Source organism: Saccopteryx bilineata, chromosome 1 (assembly GCF_036850765.1).
Source record: "Saccopteryx bilineata isolate mSacBil1 chromosome 1, mSacBil1_pri_phased_curated, whole genome shotgun sequence".
In the NCBI taxonomy this organism is placed as follows: domain Eukaryota; kingdom Metazoa; phylum Chordata; class Mammalia; order Chiroptera; family Emballonuridae; genus Saccopteryx; species Saccopteryx bilineata.
This window is the reverse complement of record NC_089490.1, coordinates 264,053,129-264,074,231: the sequence shown is the minus strand read 5'-3', so window position 1 is coordinate 264,074,231 and position 21,103 is coordinate 264,053,129. Positions and strand designations below refer to the sequence as shown.

The 21,103-nt window shown below is 37.7% G+C and overlaps 1 protein-coding gene across 1 annotated transcript in view; it reads right to left on the bottom strand.

The window, feature by feature from the left end:
• The window catches only part of ADAMTS6 (ADAM metallopeptidase with thrombospondin type 1 motif 6), a 280,816-nt gene extending 261,515 nt beyond the window's left edge, over nucleotides 1-19,301 (bottom strand). The window contains exons 1-3 of the mRNA XM_066253589.1: nucleotides 19,205-19,301; nucleotides 16,343-16,707; nucleotides 4,858-5,026 (exon numbers count right to left, since the gene is read on the bottom strand). Of these exons, the coding sequence (XP_066109686.1) occupies nucleotides 4,858-5,026; nucleotides 16,343-16,707; nucleotides 19,205-19,301 (631 nt within the window). The remainder of the gene's footprint in view (nucleotides 1-4,857; nucleotides 5,027-16,342; nucleotides 16,708-19,204) is intronic.
• Between the last annotated feature and the right edge of the window lie 1,802 nt (nucleotides 19,302-21,103).

The window sequence follows — 21,103 nt, the reverse complement described above, 5'->3', positions numbered from 1 at the left end:
CCAATGGCAAGAGAAGTGAAGGCAAAGATAAATAAATGGGACTACATCAGAATTAAAAGTTTTTGCTCAGCAAGAGAAACTGATATCAAAATAAACAGACAGCCAACTATATGGGAACTGATATTTTCAAACAATAGCTCAGATAAGGGCCTAATATCCAAAATTTACAAAGAACTCATAAAACTCAACAACAAACAAACAAGCAATCCAATAAAAAAATGGGAAGAGGACATGAACAGACACTTCTCCCAGGAAGAGATACAAATGGCCAACAGATATATGAAAAGATGCTCAGCTTCATTAGTTATTAGAGAAATGCAAATCAAAACTACAATGAGATACCACCTCACTCCTGTTAGATTAGCTATTATCAACAAGACGGGTAATAGCAAATGTTGGAGAGGCTGTGGAGAAAAAGGAACCCTCATTCACTGTTGGTGGGACTGTAAAGTAGTACAACCATTATGGAGGAAAGTATGGTGGTTCCTCAAAAAACTGCAAATAGAACTACCTTATGACCCAGCAATCCCTCTACTGGGTATATACCCCAAAAACTCAGAAACATTGATACGTGAAGACACATGTAGCCCCATGTTCATTGCAGCACTGTTCACAGTGGCCAAGACATGGAAACAACCAAAAAGCCCTGCAATAGAAGACTGGATAAAGAAGATGTGGCACATATACACTATGGAATACTACTCAGCCATAAGAAATGATGACATCAGATCATTTACAGCAAAATGGTGGGATCTTGATAACATTATAAGGAGTGAAATAAGTAAATCAGAAAAAAACAAGAACTACATGATTCCATACATTGGTGGAACATAAAAATGAGACTAAGAGACATGGACAAGAGTGTGGTGGTTACCAAGGGTGGGGGGGGAGGGAGGACATGGGAGGGAGGGAGGGAGAGAGTTAGGGGAAGGGGGAGGGGCACAGAGAACTAGATGGAGGGTGACGGAGGACAATCTGACTTTGGGCGAGGGGTTTGCAACATAATTTGATGACAAAATAACCTAGACATGTTTTCTTTGAATATATGTACCCTGATTTATTAATGTCATCCCATTACCATTAATAAAAATTTATTAAAAAAATAAATAAATAAAATAAAATAAAGAACAAGTAAATTAAAAAAAAAAAAAAAAAAAAAAGCAAGGACCATTTAGGAAATAGTCTCAGTAATCCAAGGGTAGAGATTGTAGAAGAAAACCTTCTCCAAAAAGGGCAGAATATTATGATGACAATAAGAGTGGAGTTGGCAAGATTTGACTCATGCCTAGACCATTAAAAAAAAGGACCTGCCTAAGTAAGACCAGTTAATGAGAAAGGCCCTTCAAAAGAGGATAATTTGAATGTAAAAAAAAAAAAAAATTATATCACGGCCCTGGCCGGTTGGCTCAGCGGTAGAGCGTCGGCCTAGCGTGCGGAGGACCCGGGTTCGATTTCCGGCCAGGGCACACAGGAGAGGCGTCCATTTGCTTCTCCACCCCTCCGCCGCGCTTTCCTCTCTGTCTCTCTCTTCCCCTCCCGCAGCCAAGGCTCCATTGGAGCAAAAGATGGCCCGGGCGCTGGGGATGGCTCTGTGGCCTCTGCCCCAGGCGCTAGAGTGGCTCTGGTCGCAAGATGGCGACGCCCAGGATGGGCAGAGCATCGCCCCCTTGTGGGCAGAGCGTAGCCCCTGGTGGGCGTACCGGGTGGATCCCGGTCGGGCGCATGCGGGAGTCTGTCTGACTGTCTCTCCCTGTTTCCAGCTTCAGAAAAATGAAAAAAAAAAAAAATGAAAAAAAAAAAAAAAAATTATATCACAATAAACAACTAAATATTTAAATCTTCATTTTTAAAGAATTTATATATAGTTGTACTTACAGCCTAACTTTGGTTCAATATAAGATAAACTAATTCCATATTTAGATCCATTATTCAATACAAAAAGCAATCAAACCTTTTATTATTATTATTATTATTACTATTTACTATGAAATTTTATTTTATGTCCTAAATGGAGTCACTTTAAGCAGCCTTTTTCTAGTACCAATTATTCTTGACCAACAAGGACCTCCCATAATTAAAACCTCAAAGATTACCCATGAAGAGAGAATGCAGAATAAGAACAGACTGTTGAGGAAAGAACTTTAAAGAACACATATTTGAAGCAGAAGATAAGGAGCCCATGAAGGATACTGAGAAGAAACAAAAAGGTGATATACTCACTAACCACAAGGCAATCCACTCCATTTTTTACAACTCTACTCGTTAAACCCATCCCATTTTTTACTAAATTTAAATTTACTTGTTGGTGAACTCTTTGTATAAAGCTGAAACCTGCCTCTGAAATATTCTGTCCCTAGTTTGAGCTACTATAACTACACAGAACAAAATATAACTACATAGAACAAATTTAATCTTTAAAATATATGTATATATATGGCCTGACCAGGCGGTGGTGCAGTGGATAGAGCGTCGGACTGAGATGCGGAGGACCCAGGTTTGAGACCCCAAGGTCACTAGCTTGAGCGCGGGCTCATCTGGTTTGAGCAAGGCTCACCAGCTTGAGCCCAAGGTCGCTGGCTCGAGCAAGGGGTCACTCAGTCTGCTGTAGCCCCACAGTCAAGGCACATATGAGAAATCAATCAATTAACAACTAAGGAGCAGCAACAAAGAACTGATGTTTCTCATCTCTCTCCCTTCCTGTCTGTCTGTCCCTCTCGGTCCCTCTCTCTGACTCTCTCTTGTCTCTGCCACAAAAAAAAGTCTTAAAATTATATGTATATGTATATGTATATGTATATGTATATGTATATGTATATGTATATGTATATGTATATGTATATGTGAGAGATGCCTGACCTGTGGTGTTGCAGTGGATAAAGCGTCAACCTGGAATGCTGAGTTCGCTGTTTTGAAACCCAGGGCTTGCCTGGTCAAGGCACACACAGCAAGCAACTACAAGTTGATGCTTCCTGCTCTTTTCCCCCATCTCCGGCTTTCTCTCTTTGCTTTATATAAAATAAATAAATAAAATCTTAAATATATCTATATCTATCTATATATCTATCTATAGATATATAGATAGATATATAGATATAGATGCTGTTTAAATGCTAGAAACAGTCATCCCAATAATGAGCACTACAATTTTTTTTTTTTTTACAGAGAGAGAGAGAGAGAGAGAGAGAGAGGGACAGACAGGGACAGAGGGATGAGAAGCATCAATCAGTTTTTCATTGCGCGTTGCAACATCTTAGTTGTTCACTGATTGCTTTCTCATATATGCCTTGACCGAGGGCCCTCAGCAGACTGAGTAACCCCTTGCTTGAGCCAGCGACCTTGGGTCCAAGCTGGTGAGCTTTTGCTCAAGCCAGGTGAACCCCTGCTCAAGCTGGCAACTGTGGGGTCTTGAACCTGGGTCTTCCGCATCCCAGTCCAACGCTCTATCCACTGCGCCACCGCCTGGTCAGGCATGAGTGCTACAATTTAACTGAGTAACTAATGTGTGCTGAGAGGAGTACTCAGAGAATTTGGGTAATTTGTCCAAAGCTACACCAAAGCCCATGTTCTTTCTACGATGTTGTTCTATGTCCTCTACTTCTCGAAATTTTCTAATCTATAAACTGAACAGCCTCCTAATTCCCTACCTCTAGTCTTGCTCTTCTTTAATTCAGTCTCCAGATGGCTGCCAGAGTAAACTTTCTTTTTTCTTTCCTTTTCTTTCTTTATTTTTAGTGAAAGGAAGGGAGGCAGTCCTGTATGCGTCCTGACCAGGATCCACCCTGAAAGCCGGCTAGGGGGTGATGCTCTGCCCATCTGGGGCCCTTGCTCTGTTACAACTAGAGTCCTTTTTTATAGCACCTGAGGCAGGGGCCATGGAGCCATCCTCAGCGCCAGGGGGCCAACTCACTCTAATTAAACCTTGGCTGCAGGAGAGGAAGTGAGAGAGAGAGGGAGAGAGAAGCGAGAGGGGGAGGAATGGAGAAGCAGATGGTGGCTTCTCCTGGGTGCCCTGACCAGGAATGGAACATCTACACGTGGGCCAACGCTCTACCACTGAGCCAACTGGCCAGGGCCCAGACTAAACTTTCTAAAACCCAAATCTGATCATGTAATTCCTACTGCATAGAACATTTCAATGAGAATCCAGCACATTTAGGATAAACAAACTCCTTAACATGGTTTATAAACCCTTTGTGATTTGGCTCCTTCTTGTATCTCTAGTTTCAGCTCTCACAGCTACTCCCCCAACCACTATGAATGTCACTCTTATTTCTCCAACCCACATTCTACTATCCAGTTATACAAACCGTCAGTTTCTGGAATGTAACATTCTGTCTTTAGGTTCAGAACCCTTGTTATTGCTGTTTCCCCTCTATGGAACACTTCCCACTGCTCCCTCTACCTTTGCTCAGCTACTCTGTCTTATCCCTTCAACCGGCTTAGTTGTCACTTCCTTCATGAAGCCTTTCATTGACCACAGAAGTTTAGGTTTGTTGCCCCTTCTGTGTGTTTTCTATAGTACCCTAACTATTACTATCTTTGAATACTACCTTAAAATTCCTCAAGTCTTATGCAAGGGTCTAGACTCCTCTCACTAGCATGAAAACGTCAGGCTAAGCAAACAGCACCCTTCAAAGAAAAAGAAATCTAATTTATTAAACTTACATTTCAGAGCTTCCAAAATTGACTTAAACCCATTGATAGGTGACATTTTTAAAGAAGATTCTGGACAGTATCACTCTAATTACTCAAATTCTTACTTACTTTTATTGTTAACCTTCCCATACATGCCAGAAGAAAGAGAGAAGCAATACAGTATAATATAATATGCTTTCTAAAAACGGCATGCTCACTCACCCGAAACCCCACAGTGAGAGTGATCATACAGGTGCCGTTGCTGAAGGGTTGACTTTTTGTAAATAACATGGGGGTGGCCATTTTCATAACTAAAATGTTTGGAGTCCTCTGTGGTATTCTTTAATGGTTCAATAAAATATTCTTCATCTTCTGTAGCAATAACACCATGCTAAAAGAAAAAGAAACAAGGAATTGGTCAAGAAGAATCATTTGACAATTATCATCACCAAAAGTCAAAAAGAAATTGATGCCTCTCCAAAAAGATGAAAACACATGTTAACAACAATTTAATAAATTGTCTGTATTCAGCAACACATTATATAAATTTTCCTTTTCTTTAAAAAGGATGTTTAAATATCTCTACATACTATGCCCTGTACTAATCATGACACATATATTATTTCCTCAAATCTTCCTACCTTCTCTGTGAGGTAACAGAAACCTCTATATATTCGCTAAAATGTGTTTTCATTCCTAATTCTGCACACCTAACTACTTCCTCAGTGTTTAGGTTTAGCTTTATAATTGAGATTGGCCAGTAGAAAATGGGCAGAGCGCTATCACCCTTAGGCCCAATCCCTGGAAACCTTCCCAGTGGAATTCTCCACTCTCTCTGAAAAAAGACGTAAGGAAGATGAAAAAACCAAAAGATGAAGGACCCTGGGTCCCTGAATGACCTCAGGAAAACTGTTCAACATAGATGCTGATATAAGGGAGAAATAAACATTTATTGTGATAACTGACATTTTGAAGTTTATGTTATACCAATTAATATGTCCTTAATTAATATACCAGCCATATATCCCTATTTTACCAATGAAGTAACAGGCTCAGAGGGTAGGAACTTGCCCAATATCACAGAGAGGTAAATGAAGGCGCTGGAATTCACACAAAACTCTTCTTTTACTCACACTATTAAATTCCTTACACCTATTTATTTAGTCAAGTCCTACTCAGCCCAGTCATAGCTCCTCTTTAAAACTTTCTCTAGCCCAAGTGGAATAGCTTCACCCGTCCCTGAGCTCCAACAGAGCTTATTATTTATTTTTAATAAATTCTACACTGCTTTGCTACATCTCAACTCGAAGTTTTATTTAAATTTGGTGTAACTTTTCAACTGCGTGTTTTATCTTCCCAAGTATACTGGTTACTTTCTTAAGGCAAAGGGTTATGTTTTATATTTCTCTATATCAGTTACAGCCACAGAAAGGGTCCCATAAGTACTATGTACCCCAAATAAAAATTTGCTGATTAAAAGAAATGAGATAGCAAAAGTTATATGTATCAGAAATAAGAGCTTCCATCCTGGTCTAATAGTATTTTCCTAAGTGTGGCACATGCGAGGACTGCTCTTAATCTGACTAATTTACCCTGTAACACTGGATAAAATGCAAACTCTCTGGGTGTATTTCCTCAGCTGGAAAAATGAAAGGGTTGGTGTAAATTAGTGGTTTTAAACAGCACTCCAGGGAGCCCTCGGGGTTCCATGGAAGTGCCCTCAGGGAATTGCCCCAGACAACAAAAACAGACCTACGAGGTTTGGTTGGATTTCTGGGTTTAGGCATCAGTTGTGCTTTTATTAATCTATATATTAAGTTTCCACATAACATGTCATTTGCAAAAAGGGTTTTGCTGCTTTAAAAAGAAAAAAATATATCCTGAAAGCCTGTGGTCCAGATAATCTCTAAAGTTCCTTTGAATCTAAGCCTCCCTAATTCTGTTTAGGGAAATTCATGTTGTGTATCATATGCTTGGAAAGAAAGATAAGACATAACCAGAACTGCTCTGGCTTACAGATGAAGTTGGCAGCCACCTATATGAAATGAGCTAAGGAATGCAAACAACAAACACACAAAAAGCCTTCCTTAGTGACTTCATATTATTTTCACCCATTGTTTGCTTTACTTTAAAGTAATTAGTCTCTGCCTGACCTGTGGTGGTGCTGTGGATAAAGCGTCAACCTGGAAACACTGAGGTTGCCGGTTCAAAACCCTGGCTTGCCTGGTCAAGGCACATATGGGAGTTGATGCTTCCTGCTCCTCCCCCTTCTCTCTCTCTCTCTCTCTCTCTCTCCCCCATCCTCTCTAAAATAAATAAATAAAATTTTTTTTTTAAAAAAGTAATTAGTCTCTAAATTAAATGCAAATGCTGACAGGAATAGCATACTCTGTCATTAACAAACTGTAATACCTAAACATAATTTACTTTACCAGGAAGATAAACAACATGATAGTAAACTGAACACGGTTCCTGCAGGAAAGAGGGTATGCATAAATTCCAGTAAGAGGGAAAAGTAGGAAGTGAGGTCTAGAGTACTGCTCCGAAAGGTAAGTAAGGGCACTATTATGCCATGTCATGCTGGGCTGAGGGCAAGTCACTAGAAACAAAAAACCTCAGGTTGCTGGGGAAAATAGAGTTACAAACCTTGTAAGTAAACACAATCCTTAATTTCAATAGAAAGATTCTAGAATAAAATTTTGAGATTTTATGTTAGGTACTTTGTAAGATGTTCACACATATTATCTCATTTAATCTTAATAGCTCTTTGAATTAAGTACTACTATCAGCTCCTCTGTGCAGATGAGACAGCGAGACTTAGCAAAGTTAAGTAACAAACTCATTTGACTGACTTTGTAGCCTGGATTTTTAGCCACTGCCCTATAATCCCCTTATCCTCTGAGGGTTGTTTCTGACTTTATTTATTCATCCACCAACTATGTTTTGAATGCTTATCACATGGCAGGTACTGTTCTAGATGGCAGGGTTACAATAATGAGCAAAACAAAGTTCTGGCTCTGTCATGGAGCATACATTATGGTGGGAGGAGTTAGAAAAAAAAGTAATTCATTCATTAGATAAATAAATGATCAGTCAGGCAGTGATAAATGTTAAGATAAAAAATAAATCAGCATGGCCCTGGCTGGTTGGTTCAATGGTAGAGCCTCAGCCTGGCCTGTGGATGTCTTGAGTTTGATTCCTGTTCAGGGTGAATAGAAGCAATCATCTGCTTCTCCACCCCTCCCTTCCCCATTCTTTCTTTTTTTTTTTTTTTTTTCCATTTTTCTGAAGCTGGAAACGGGGAGAGACAGTCAGACAGACTCCCGCATGCGCCCGACCGGGATACACCCGGCACGCCCACCAGGGGCGAAGCTCTGCCCACCAGGGGGCGATGCTCTGCCCATCCTGGGCGTCGCCATGTTGCGACCAGAGCCACTCTAGCGCCTGAGGCAGAGGCCACAGAGCCATCCCCAGCGCCCGGGCCATCCTTGCTCCAATGGAGCCTTGGCTGCGGGAGGGGAAGAGAGAGACAGAGAGGAAAGCGCGGCGGAGGGGTGGAGAAGCAAATGGGCGCTTCTCCTGTGTGCCCTGGCCGGGAATCGAACCCAGGTCCTCCGCACGCTAGGCCGACGCTCTACCGCTGAGCCAACCGGCCAGGGCGCCCCATTCTTTCTTTCTTTCTCTTTCTCTCTCTCTCTCTCTCTCTCTCTCTCTCTTTCTCTCTCTCTCTCCTCCTTCTCTTCCTCCTCCTCCTCCTGCAGCCATGGTTCAATTGATTTGAGCACATTGGCCCCGGGTGCTGAGGATGGCTCTATGGAGGCTCCTCCTCAGTCACTAAAATAGTTCGGTTGTGAGCATGGCCCAGATAGAGCATCAGCCCCAGACAGGGTTGATGGGTGGATCCAGGCCAGGGCACATGCGAAATCTGTCTCTCTATCTCCCCTCCTCTCACTTGGATAAAGAAGGGAAAAAATTTCTGAAGCAGTGTAAGAGAATGGAGAGAAATTAGAAGTGAGGGAATCATACAAATTATTTAGGATGGTCAGGGATACTATCTGACCAAGACTCATCCCCTGGATTCTAGGCCCCATATGGTTATACATATCATGTTTTCTGATCTCATCTGCTATTGCCCCTCTTCACCATGATAAGGTGACATTTGAATAGAAATGTAAGAAAAAAGTGATTGAGGTTATAACTTAACCAAATAAATTCCATGAAGGGAGAAAAGAGCAAGAGAATTCATGATGGAATTGAACCTGTTAGGAGGGAAGTGAGGACATGAACTGGGTGGACAGTAAAAAGAATCAGTGGTCTTGTTGGCACAAAAGAACTGTCTTTTAGAGTTGAGATACTAGAGAGACAGTACTGGAAAGATAGAAGAATGAAATACTTGAAATGGAAACTATAGAAAGGAGCAAGTCAAACAGGCATCTTGGGAAAATGCAGACAGTGTGAATGGCATTGCCTTTGCATGGCAGTAGGGTAGGAGTATGCATGCAGTATTTGAGAAACAACAAGAAACTACTATGGCTAAAGAGAGGAAAGGGGAAAATGACTATGAGATTAGAAATGTGCTGGAGGCCAGCAATGGAGGAGCTGAGCTAAGTGGGACCCCTAGAAATCTGTGCCTGCCTAGCAAGAGCCCTGCTCTCACTTCCCTCAGCATCCCCATCTTTACATTGTCTGCATCAGGACCATCGGGATTAATCCTACCATGCCCTCTTTCCCTGCCATACCAGTCCTTACAAGAAAACCAAGACCCATGCCCTGGATTCTAGCCCCCATATGGTTATACATATCGTTTCCTGATCTCATCTCTTCACCATTTATAACACTTCCACCACGCCCTCTTAAACTCAAGGGCAGTTACTGACAAAATTTCCTATACCCTCAGCCTCATCTGTAAATGTTCACTTCATCTGGCTCAAACAAAAACCTGAATTTCCCTAAATGACACTTCCCTGTAATTCTCTAGAACCTGCTTTCTCTCCTACATGCCTCCTAATGAACTTGCAAGTAGGGTATATGTCCTTGTGACTCATTGCCATTTCCAACCAGTTCTCCCTCCCTCCCTCCTCCAAAAAAACCCAAACAAACAAACAAAACCCACCAGCTTTGGACTTCAAGCCATGACCTTCTCCCTCTGCTTGTTGCATTATCTACTGATCCAGAGTCGCTTTCATCATTCCTTAAACACTTTAGCTTCTGGATCACTGTCACTCTCTGCAATTATATCCCTGAAATCATAGTTGATTCCAATATCTTCTTGTGTCACTAGTTCTTAAAATTCTTTTTTTAACTTTCTTTTTTTTAATTTATTCATTTTAGAGAGGAGAGTAAGAGTGAGAGAGAGAGAGAAAAAGAGAGAAGAAGGAGGGAGGACTAGGAAGCATCAACTCCCATATGTGCCTTGACCAGACAAGTACAGGGATTTGAACTGGCGACCTCAGCATTCCAGGTCAACGCTTTATCCACTGTGCCACCACAGGTCAGGCCTCAGAATATTTTAATTGCAGGAAAAATATATAGAATTATAAATAAGCCAGTTGTAGTGAAATACAGGTATCAAAATATTTTTTAATGTAACAGTAATACATACAACTTATTTTATAACTCTTCAAATGAGAAAATTTTTAGTGGATATAATAATTAACATAATTTCACAATAGTGAGTAACATAAATAATATTTTGAAGAACACACAAAACTTAAATGGTATGAAAATATTTATAATTTCTACTGGGGACAAAGTCACAATAATGACTTACTTTATTGGTTTGTTAGCTATATACATGATAAAAAGAAATGTTAGATTCAGTTAAGAATTAATAAAAATAAAGATGTAATTTTTCCCCATTTCAGTTCACAAACCCCTTAAATTCTATCCAGGGACCCCAGGATAAGTACTACTCACATAGGTTGTCTCTTCAATACTTTTCCTCCTCAATTCCTTGACCTATTCTTTTCAAAGATCTTGTCCTTCACTTTACCTTAGATACTCATACCCACAGTCAAAACTGAAACTATAGCATTATCAATGTTGGCAACCTTGCCATAGTTTCAATTTCAAGTATTGCATTCTTCTATCTTTCTAGTACTGTCTTCTCCGCTAGAGTGCAAGCTGTCTGATGATAGGGATTTTTGTTTTGTTCACTATTATACTACTAGTACCTAGAACAATGCCTATTAAATGATAAGTATGTATAAGTATTATAAGTATTTGGTGAATACATAAATGAATAATGAAGAAAATAGAAAGGCAACTGTGGATAAAACAAAATGAACAGATAGTCTAATGGGGTCACTGGTCTTTTTTAACTAGCTATGTAGTCTCCAGAGAGAGTAAAAAATATCACTTTTCATGAAACAAGAATAATACATAAAGAAAGGAACAATCAAAAAAGAAGATTTCTTGAAAATTGGAAATGACTGCTGTAATTTTTTAAATCAATTGGAGGACAAGAAGGCAAAATTGGGGAAATCTCACAGAACAAAAGAAAAAGATGGAAAAAAGAGAAAAAACAGAAGCAGAGAACCAGTTACAGAAAGACAAGGAGAGAAATAAGAAGAGAAAATTATTAAGAAAACAGTTTTTAAATTTCTCAAAGCTAACGGAGGGCCCTCAAAATGAAAGCACCAATCAAAGACCAAGTAGGGGATAAGAAAAGAAGACCCACAGCTTACAATATGATTATAAAATTCTTGAAACAGGAAGGATAAAAACTTTTAAGAAAAAAAAAAAAAGAAGACTTCTGCTATCCCAAATGAATCAATGTTATTTTTTTAGATCTTTAAGTTTTTTCCTAAGATATAAAACCATGTAGATAAATTTGATGCCCTAAATTTCCTTTTCTCGATTCTATTATCCATAATTCTAAAGAAAATTATTTCAAACCAAGAATTTTATATCCAGCTAATTATTAGCCAAACAAGAGGCAACATAAAGTCACTTTCAAATAGGCAAGGACTCAAAAACATCACTTCCTAAGCACCTTTTTGGAACTAACTACTTGAAGGTATTCTCTAACACAGGGGTCCCCAAATTTTTTACACAGGGGGCCAGTTCACTGTCCCTCAGGCCATTGGAGGGCTGGACTATAAAAAAAAAAACTATGAACAAATCCCTATGCACACTGCACATATCTTATTTTAAAGTAAAAAACAAAACGGGAACAAATACAATATTTAAAATAAAGAACAAGTAAATTTAAATCAACGAACTGACCAGTATTTCAATGGGAACTATGCTCCTCTCACTGACCACCAATGAAAGAGGTGCCCCTTCCGGAAGTGCTGCGAGGGCCAGATAAATGGCCTCAGGGGGCCGCATGTGGCCCGCGGGCTGTAGTTTGGGGGGCCCCTGCTCTAACAAAATCAGAATGTAAACACAGAAAGAGGAAGATGTGTTACTAACCTAGAAAAAAAGAAATCTCAAAGTCAGAGATGTGCAGTAACTCAAGAAATTAATTAACCAGCTGACTCTAAGAATAATGCCTTCAAAGAAGGATGGAATATACAGGATGGGGCAAAAGTAGGTTTCTAGTTGTTCATATGGAAAATAATACAATAATTAATGAATAATGATACAAGAATAAACTCTGGCCTTGATCAGGTACATCAGTTGGTTAGAGTGACATCCTGATATGCCAAATTTGTGGGTTCAATCTCCGGTCAGGGCACATACAAGAATCAACCAACGAATGCATAAATAACCAACATGCAATAAATTGATGTTTATTTCTCTCTCCTTCTTTCTCTCTCTTTGTCTTCCTCTCTCTCTAAAGTCAATAATAAAAATTTTAAAAAGAAACTGTGTTTTACATACTTATAACTTTAAATGTACATTTACCCACGTTATATTTCATGGTTATTGATCACTTGGTAAAAAAAAAAAAAAAGTGATATATATTTTTTCCTCAATAGGAAAAAATAAAATTAGAAAACTCCAGAAAAACAAGATCTGGATAAGAAAGCCATGGTCCTAAAATGTGACATTATTTTGAAGAGCTGATAGACTATAATGTTAGAAATATTTTTTGAATTTTACAAGCACTGTAATACTGAAACTATAGAAAAGGAAATATGATTAGAAAACATTGATGATCTCTACATTGAAAACTTATTTTATAGAACAATTAAAGACAGAATTGGTAACAAGATTTCTTTGAAAAAAGAGGATTTTTAAAAAAAAATTGTTTACATATTCATTTGATTAGCATAATACACTGAGGGTTACTAAGACTGGTGGGTAATGATGTGCTGAGGAATAGGATATTTACATAGTCTCAAATTATCTGTTCACAAATTAGTCTTCAGTTGCCAAGGGGAAAATAGTAAGTTCAGTGGACAAACATGGCAGACCTCACCTTAATCAAGTAATCAGTCAACATGGACCATGCAGTTTCAACAGGAAGCAAAGTAAAACAGAAAGGTGTTAATAAATAGAGAAAAGAGAACAAGAGACAGAAAGTCTCAAAGAGGATTAATAAATAGTCAGGTGATACTCTGCTATCCCCTTAAGTGTAGAGAAGTTTCCACTTTCAACCTTATTCTCACTTTTGCCTCAAGATCTTGTTTGCAAGATCTTCCAAAATTTCATAAATACCACATTTCCCCCATGTATAAGAGACACCTTCCTCCCCCCCAAAATTTGGGGTCTAAAAACTGGGTGCGTCATATACAGTGGTTGTAAGTTTTTTTACTTGCACTTCCCGCTTTTTCATGCTTGTTTTTGCACTCATGGTTGAAGGCAGTGACTCATTGTCAGATACAGATGAGGACTGCGGACAAGCTAATGGACGGGAGTTTTGACAGTAATGAGGAGTTGTATGAATTTTTTGATGAATAAAACTCCAGTTCAATAACTTTATGTAATACATTTTTTTCAAATTTCGGACCCCAAAATTAATGTGCATCTTTACATGGGAGCATCTTATACATGGGGAAATATGGTAATCCACTATGTTAATGACTCTGAAATTACTTGTTCCCTGAATTAAATTCTTTTTTAAATTTCTGAGCTATTTTTCTAAACTCCAACTACACATTATTAACCTTTATTTCTTTGGATTCCTCACATTTACTATATATCAAGTTGACTCTCTTCACCTTCCTCTTCACTCCAGCATCCCACTGCCATTTTCCTTCTCAACTAGTAAACCTCATAAACTACTCTCATCCAAAAGAGAAACCTCGGCTATCTTCAATTACGGTCTCTCCTTCATTCCACACCCAATTTAATTCCATTTTAACTTCTTTAAGTATTATTAAATATTGACTATGGTGTTATTAGATTCCAGGAAAGAAAAATATTAATAAAATACAGATTCTTTAATTTTTCTCAGCAAAATGTGAGTCAAATTCATCTCATCTTCTCCATTCCCAGTGCCAACTCATCTTCATCTCTCCAATTACTGCTGTTCCCCTAAATCTCATGGTGGAATTAGTTTTCTTTTTCTTTCTAAATTTCAAATTTGTTCATTACACCACCCTCTTAAAACAAACAATGGCATAATTAATGTTAATGCCAAACCTAAAGGGCTTGATCAATGACTAGGAATGGTATTTTTAATCACATTTAATACCAAGTGTCACTTTCACATATGAAAAGCTCTTAATACATATTTACTTTGGATAATTTATTTTTATTCAGAAAAGATAACTATGTTTTGCATATAAAGCATAACACTGCTTACAGAGAAACTAGTGATAAGTGTACTCAATGTACTTGCTTTTAGGAATTAAACTCAAATCTTAAAATCATTTTGGCCCACAAACAGTTATAGAAAATGGACAATCTGAACAAATTCTTACAGTGAAAATTTTCCTAAATTGTGTGGGTTTTGATACTCCTTTGGAATTTAGCACTTATTTAATTCCAACTCTAATTATATATTTTTAATAATGACATAGGAATAAATGAATGTGATAAAGGAAGGAAGAAAAACAGTTTCTGAAAATACAACTTGAACATCAAAACATTTATGCTCTTTTACTCAGACAGAGTTCTAAGGGAACATCTCCATTAGCCTGAATAGGTAAAAGCAGTAGACAAGCGTGGGGATATGCTTTGTTCTGCAACTTTGAATTATGTGTTTCCCATTAGACTAGAATGGACTCAAATGTCCAGGACAGACCCTACATCCTTGAAATCCATTTTCTAAGTAAAATAAGACTTATAATCAATCTTCAGATAAATGCAGAAAAATATTATTTATAGAGATATTGCTATAAAATATTTTGCTTTAAAAATTTATAACTGGGGGGGGAGGAGAGGGGCACAAAGAAAACCAGATAGAAGGTGAAGGAAGACAATTTGACTTTGGGTGATGGGCATGTAACACAATCAAATGTCAAAATAACCTGGAGATGTTGTTACTAAACATATGTACCCTGATTTATCAATGTCACCCCATTAAAATTAATAATAATAATAAAAAGAAGAATTTACAACTATAAATAGGTCATACATAATTAAGCTATGGTTCCTACCAGGGAAAGATATTATAGAAAGAAACCTAAAGAGGCAATCAGTGTTGTGGAGTGTCCTCAAATAATACACATATATACATACACATATAACCTTAAACTCTTTACCAATGAATGAACTTAGTTTATGCGTAAAAGATATCTTACTTGAAAAGAAAAACTTAAACCTAAAATTAAACCTGAGGTTTCATTCATTCTTCTACTAATATTTATATGGTTTTCAATATTGCTCTTACTTTAAAAAATCAATGCAAATATTAACAAAAAGACTATCAACTTGACCAGGCAGTAGCGCAGTGGATAGAGCATCAGACTGGGACACAGAGGAACAAGGTTCGAAACCTCAAGGTCGCCAGCTTGAGTGAGGGCTTACCAGCTTAAGCGTGGAATTGCTGGCTTGAGCATGGGATCATAGACATGATCCCATGGTCACTGGCTTGAACCCAAAAGTTGCTGGCTTGAAGCCCAAGGTCGCCAGCTTAAGCAAGGGGTTACTCACTCTGCTGTAGACGCGGGGTCAAGGCACATATGAGAAAGCAGTCAATGAATAACTAAGGTGCCACAATGAAGAATTTATGGTTCTCATCTCTCTCCCTTCTGTCTGTCTGTCCCTATCTGTCTCTCTCTCTGCCTCTCTCTGTGTCTCTGTCACACACACACACACAAAAAAAAAAATAGGGAAAAAGAAAACTATCAAAAATGAAGGAAGCCTGACCAGCAGTTGCCCAAAGGTTAGTGTCAACCTGGGACAGTGAATTCCCAGGTTCGAAACCCCAAGGTCACTGGCTTGAGCGAAGGATCATCAAAATGATCCTAAGGTCACTGGCTTGAGCTCAAAGGTCACTGTCTTAAACCCTAAGCTTGAGCCCAAGGTCTCTGGCTTGAGCAAGGAGTCACTGGCTTGGCTTGAGCCCCTGGCCAAGGCACATAGAAGAAGCAATCAATGAACAACTAAAGTGATACAACTACGAGTTGATGCTTCTCATCCCTCTCCCTTCCTCCCTCTTTCTCTCTCTCTTTCTCTCTCTCTCTTGCGCGCACGCGCGCACACACACACGCACACAAGCAAAGGCAGCAGAAACAAAAAAATTTAGACTGTTACTCTCTCTACTTAAACCATATATATAAATGTCTTTTTCAAAGCATATCTTTGAAAAGACATTTACTTTGCAAATTTATTTCCCCATAAAAAATTTAAAGTTATAACATGTACTTACCAACCCAATACAGTTGCTTAGAGCCACTTTAGTTGTACTATGTTGATCTTGCAAGTATCCTGTATAGTGACAGTTGTCTAAAAAATCATGTTTCCACTGGGGGCCATCTTTCCCCCAATATTCTACGGTAAAATGTTTGGACACAAAATCTGTGTTGAGAGTCAAGTTTAGGTGAAAGTGCTTGCCATAGGCTGAAAGTTTAAAAAATAACTTAGATGCTGCCTGCTGTGGATCAATAGGGTCCATACTCCGTCTTCTCCTGGAGTGCTTATCATTTTTCACAGTAAAGCTGAGGAAAGCTCCATTTTGGTCAACTCTTATTGGAATAGTTAGCTGGTAGTGTTCTAGATAAGTCAGGAATTCCTCTTTGTAATCATAAGGCAGAGAATCCAGGAAAAAACACATGAAAAAGAAAATTTAACAGAACAACAAAGTAGCAGTTTAAACAAAAACTATATCAGTTAAAACTATGCACCATTATGTGTGAGTTATGGACAAAAATGTTATAGTAAACAAAAATGAAAGAATAAAAGTTTAAAACCTAAAGATCAATTAAGTTTCAATGATTTCATTCCTCAAAATAACATTTAAATTTTAAAAGACTTTATTCCTTTTTATATTCAATTTTAAAAACATTAAGTCTAAGGTAAAATTCTACGGGAAATATGAGTATCTTTGAAATTTAAAACAGTGAAAAACACACATATGTGAAAGAATAGAATTTAGTTCACATAAAAAGTTTGTGAAAGTTACCCAAAAGAATTTATATAGAATCTCTACAGCCTTGAAGAAATTTTAAAAAAATAAATTACCAGTTAGCCACTTTGTGAGATAATCTGGTAATTTCTCCAAAGATTAAACATGGAAATACCATTATTTAACCCAACAATTCCACTGCTAGATGTATACCTCAGAAAATAAAAACTTATATTAGCCAGAAGGAGGAAATAACCCAAATGTCCCTCAGGAATAAACAAATGATTAAAATGTGGAATATTGGAATATTCCATGTATGGAATATTACTCTGCAATAAAAAGGAATATAGTACTTATACATGCTATGATATGAATGGACCTTCATAATAACTGTCTTCATAATCAAAGTTCATTATCTAACATTATAAAAACATGCTAAGTGAAAGAAAACTATCCACAAAAGACCACATATTATATGATTCCATTTATATAGAAATACCCAGAATTAGGCAAATCTGTAGACACAGAAGTAGAGTAGAGGTTGCCTAGGGCTGACGGTGTAGAATGGTTTAGATGGAATTTATGAGTGACTGCTAATGGGTACAGGTTTCTTTTTAGGATGATGAAAATATTATAAAATGGATTATGGTCATAGTTGTACAACTCTGTGAATATACTAGAAACCATTTTAAATGTACACTTTTTTTTTTTAATTGAGAGGAAGGGAGAGGCAGAGACAGACTTTCATATATGTGCCTCGACCGGGATCTACCCGGCTAGCCCACTAGGGGGCGATGCTCTGCCCATCTGGGATGTTGTTCCATTGTTCAGCAACCAAGCTCTTCCAGCACCTTGGTGGAGGCCATGGAGCCATCCTCAGAGCCTGGGGCCAACTCATTCCAATCGAGCCATGACTGCAGGAGAGGAAGAGAGAGAGAGAGAAGGGGAAGGGAAAGAGGTGGAGAAGTAGGTGGGCACTTCTCCTATGTGCCCTGACCAGGAATCGAACCTGAGACATCACATGCTATCCAATACTTTACCACTGAGCCAACCAGCCAGGGCTTGAATGTATACTTTAAATAGATAAATTGTATAGTATATTTATTATATCTCAGTAAAGATATTAAATCATCCAGGTGATAAAAAATTCAGACAACTAGTAAATATAATTCCTTCACTTAGGTTTACTAAATATTACCAATGTACTGTCTTAATCACATCTTTCTTCAGCTAGTAAAACCAAATGTCTGCCTGATGCCTCACTGTCTACACATGGAGTTCACCTGTGCATATAAACTCCCATGAAACTATGACCAAATGGAAATAATCTTAAAGATAGCATTTACTTTACTTCTCATGAATAAGCGTTCATACCAAACGCTATGACTTTGTTGATCTCCTTTAAGAGCCACATTTTGTTCATATGGATTTCTAGACATCAGTCACAATAGCCCTGAAAATCTGGTTCATCGGCACCAAAAAACAAGTTGTTAATATACGTTAATGCGAAGGGAAGCCAAAAGGTATGTTTTCAATAATTCAAGAAGGATTGGACTGGGCCATGGGGAAAAAAAATGACATTTGCTGCTGGGACCTTTCTGTTAAGATCTTTTCTATAATATAAAGTTCAATTCTATGAATGAAAATCATAGGGACCTACGATTAGAATTTGAAAAGTTGAACTTCTTACAACTCTTCTTTTTTTACCCAGGTCCTAGACCTTACATAAAAAATTTTAAGTTAGGAAACACATTTTTTCATGAAGATCCATATTTTTAAAATCTTCTATCAGAAGGTGTCAGGTTTCTGGCTCTTTCATAGTATAAACGTTTGGATTCCTTTTGAACGTGACATTATCTGTAATCCCAAGCAATGAATGAGCCCATTCCAGTTTAGGATTCAGAAGAAGAGAGCTGAGTCTATCATCTTCTGAAAAAGACCATAAAACTCTAAAATCTAATGGATATTAAATACTGGTAGAACAAGTTAAACAGACTTTTAGAGCCCTTAACATTTATGAAATGAGCACTGAACTGACACAGTAGGCCTCTGCTCCTATCGCTACATATCCCAAAGAAAATGTTCACCCAAACAAAATATTCAGAATCTTTTCTTGTCAGATTAACAGTAATATTTTTTTGCCAGTTTCAAAAGTAGGAATCCTACCTTGTGAACTGTATGAGAGCCTGTGGTCACTATGAAATTCCGATGAAGCCATGATGAGGCTCAAAATCCAGGTCAGCGTCTTCCACAAAATTTCCATAATTTAGCAAACTGGATGATTTTTTGGAGGGCTACCTATGTGCTAGAGAGTCAATATCATACCAAATTAGTTATTAGATGGTCCACAGTTTAACATGTACTTTTATTTCCAATATCCCAAACTGTCTTCTATATCTGGATTCATTTTCTCAATCCAAAATGAAAAAAATTAATGATGGTAAAATTTTCATAAGCAAAGCATTAGGCTGATTAATTACTAAAGTATGGCCATTTTTTAACCTAGAAAAACAAAAAAAAAATTTAAGTTAACTGGAAAAGATCTTGAACGGTCAGATCTATACTGCTGAATGCTTGCCAAAGGACATATACTACGAAATAACCTCATATAGTTAAATTAGACCATTGTTGTTCTTCATAGTCTAAATAAAATTCACAAGACTAAACACAGAGTTAGAAACCTAAATGTTTAGCAAGATAATGGCAGAGCTATTTAATAATCAAAGAATGAATCTGAAGAGAAATAAAAATTCTTCTAAAAAAAAAACTTTGAAGATCACAATGTTTGGGCAGTGACTAACCTTCTGATAAAAATAAAAAGTAGGCTGACTTTACAAAGTTCATTTTATAAAAGTGTTCAACAGGATGTGACCCCATTCCTTTAAATGCTTTTTAGAACACTCAAATCCACAGATTGATTTGTTGTTTTATGAGGCACCTACCATTTTTTCTTACAGACTAGATTTACAAACACACAGTGACATTTAGCCACTGTCTGAATGCTCAGACAGTAACACAAACTAAACTTCTAAAAAGTTGAACCATATTTACTGTACCCCTTGACTTTATCTGGAAGTCGTATATGACTTATAAGGCAACACACTTAGGACAACTTCAACTACCTAGAATCTAAGTGAAAGGAAAAGAAATTCATTTTCTGAAAAGAACATTTTAAAAAATTCATAGCAGGTATCACAAGAGCTTTATATCCTAGTTCATGTACTTTCCTTTTAATCTACAAATTCACTCAGAGTCCACGAATTCACATTTTATACAGAAAACTAGCATACTTGGCTACTTGATTTCCCAGAACACAGTACTTTAGACTATAATAGCAAAGGAACTAGAAACTATCTCACTAAGAGCATAAAAATGACCAAAAAAAGGAGAAAAAACTAAAATGTAGTTTTACAACACCAAATCAATACAGTTTGGGGTAGAGACAAACAGTCCTCACTTAGATGGTTTAACAGTTCCAACTGTGCATGACTGTGTTATTGCTCCGTATCTGATGCTAAAAGTACTATTCCTGGTTGGGAGTAAAAGGTTAAATTACTTCTATATACTAAAATAGTTCACAATAAAGATAAAAAAGTACACAAAAGATGTCAGAGGTTTTCATCCTATGTCTCTAATATATGGGATTATCATAATAAATGCTTACATATTTGCTGGTTGAAAAAATAAATGAGTAAATGAATGAATAAATCATTAAAATAGGCCTGACCTGTGGTGGCGCAGTGGATAAAACGTCGACCTCAAAATGCTGAGGTCGCCGGTTCGAAACCCTGGGCTTGCCTGGTCAAGGCACATATGGGAGTTGATGCTTCCAGCTCCTCCCCCCTTCTCTCTCTCTCTGTCTCTCTCTCTCCCTCTCTCTGTCCTCTCTAAAAAAATGAATAAATCATTAAAATAAAATCACTTTAGGTATATAAAAGGATATTTGTAGTTGGTTGGAAAATTACGTGGAATACTTTATTCCCAATGGTGCTAGAAATATTGATTATTATAACATATAAAACAAGCACAAAAATTTAAAATTATGTCTGTCTCTACACGTTGTTA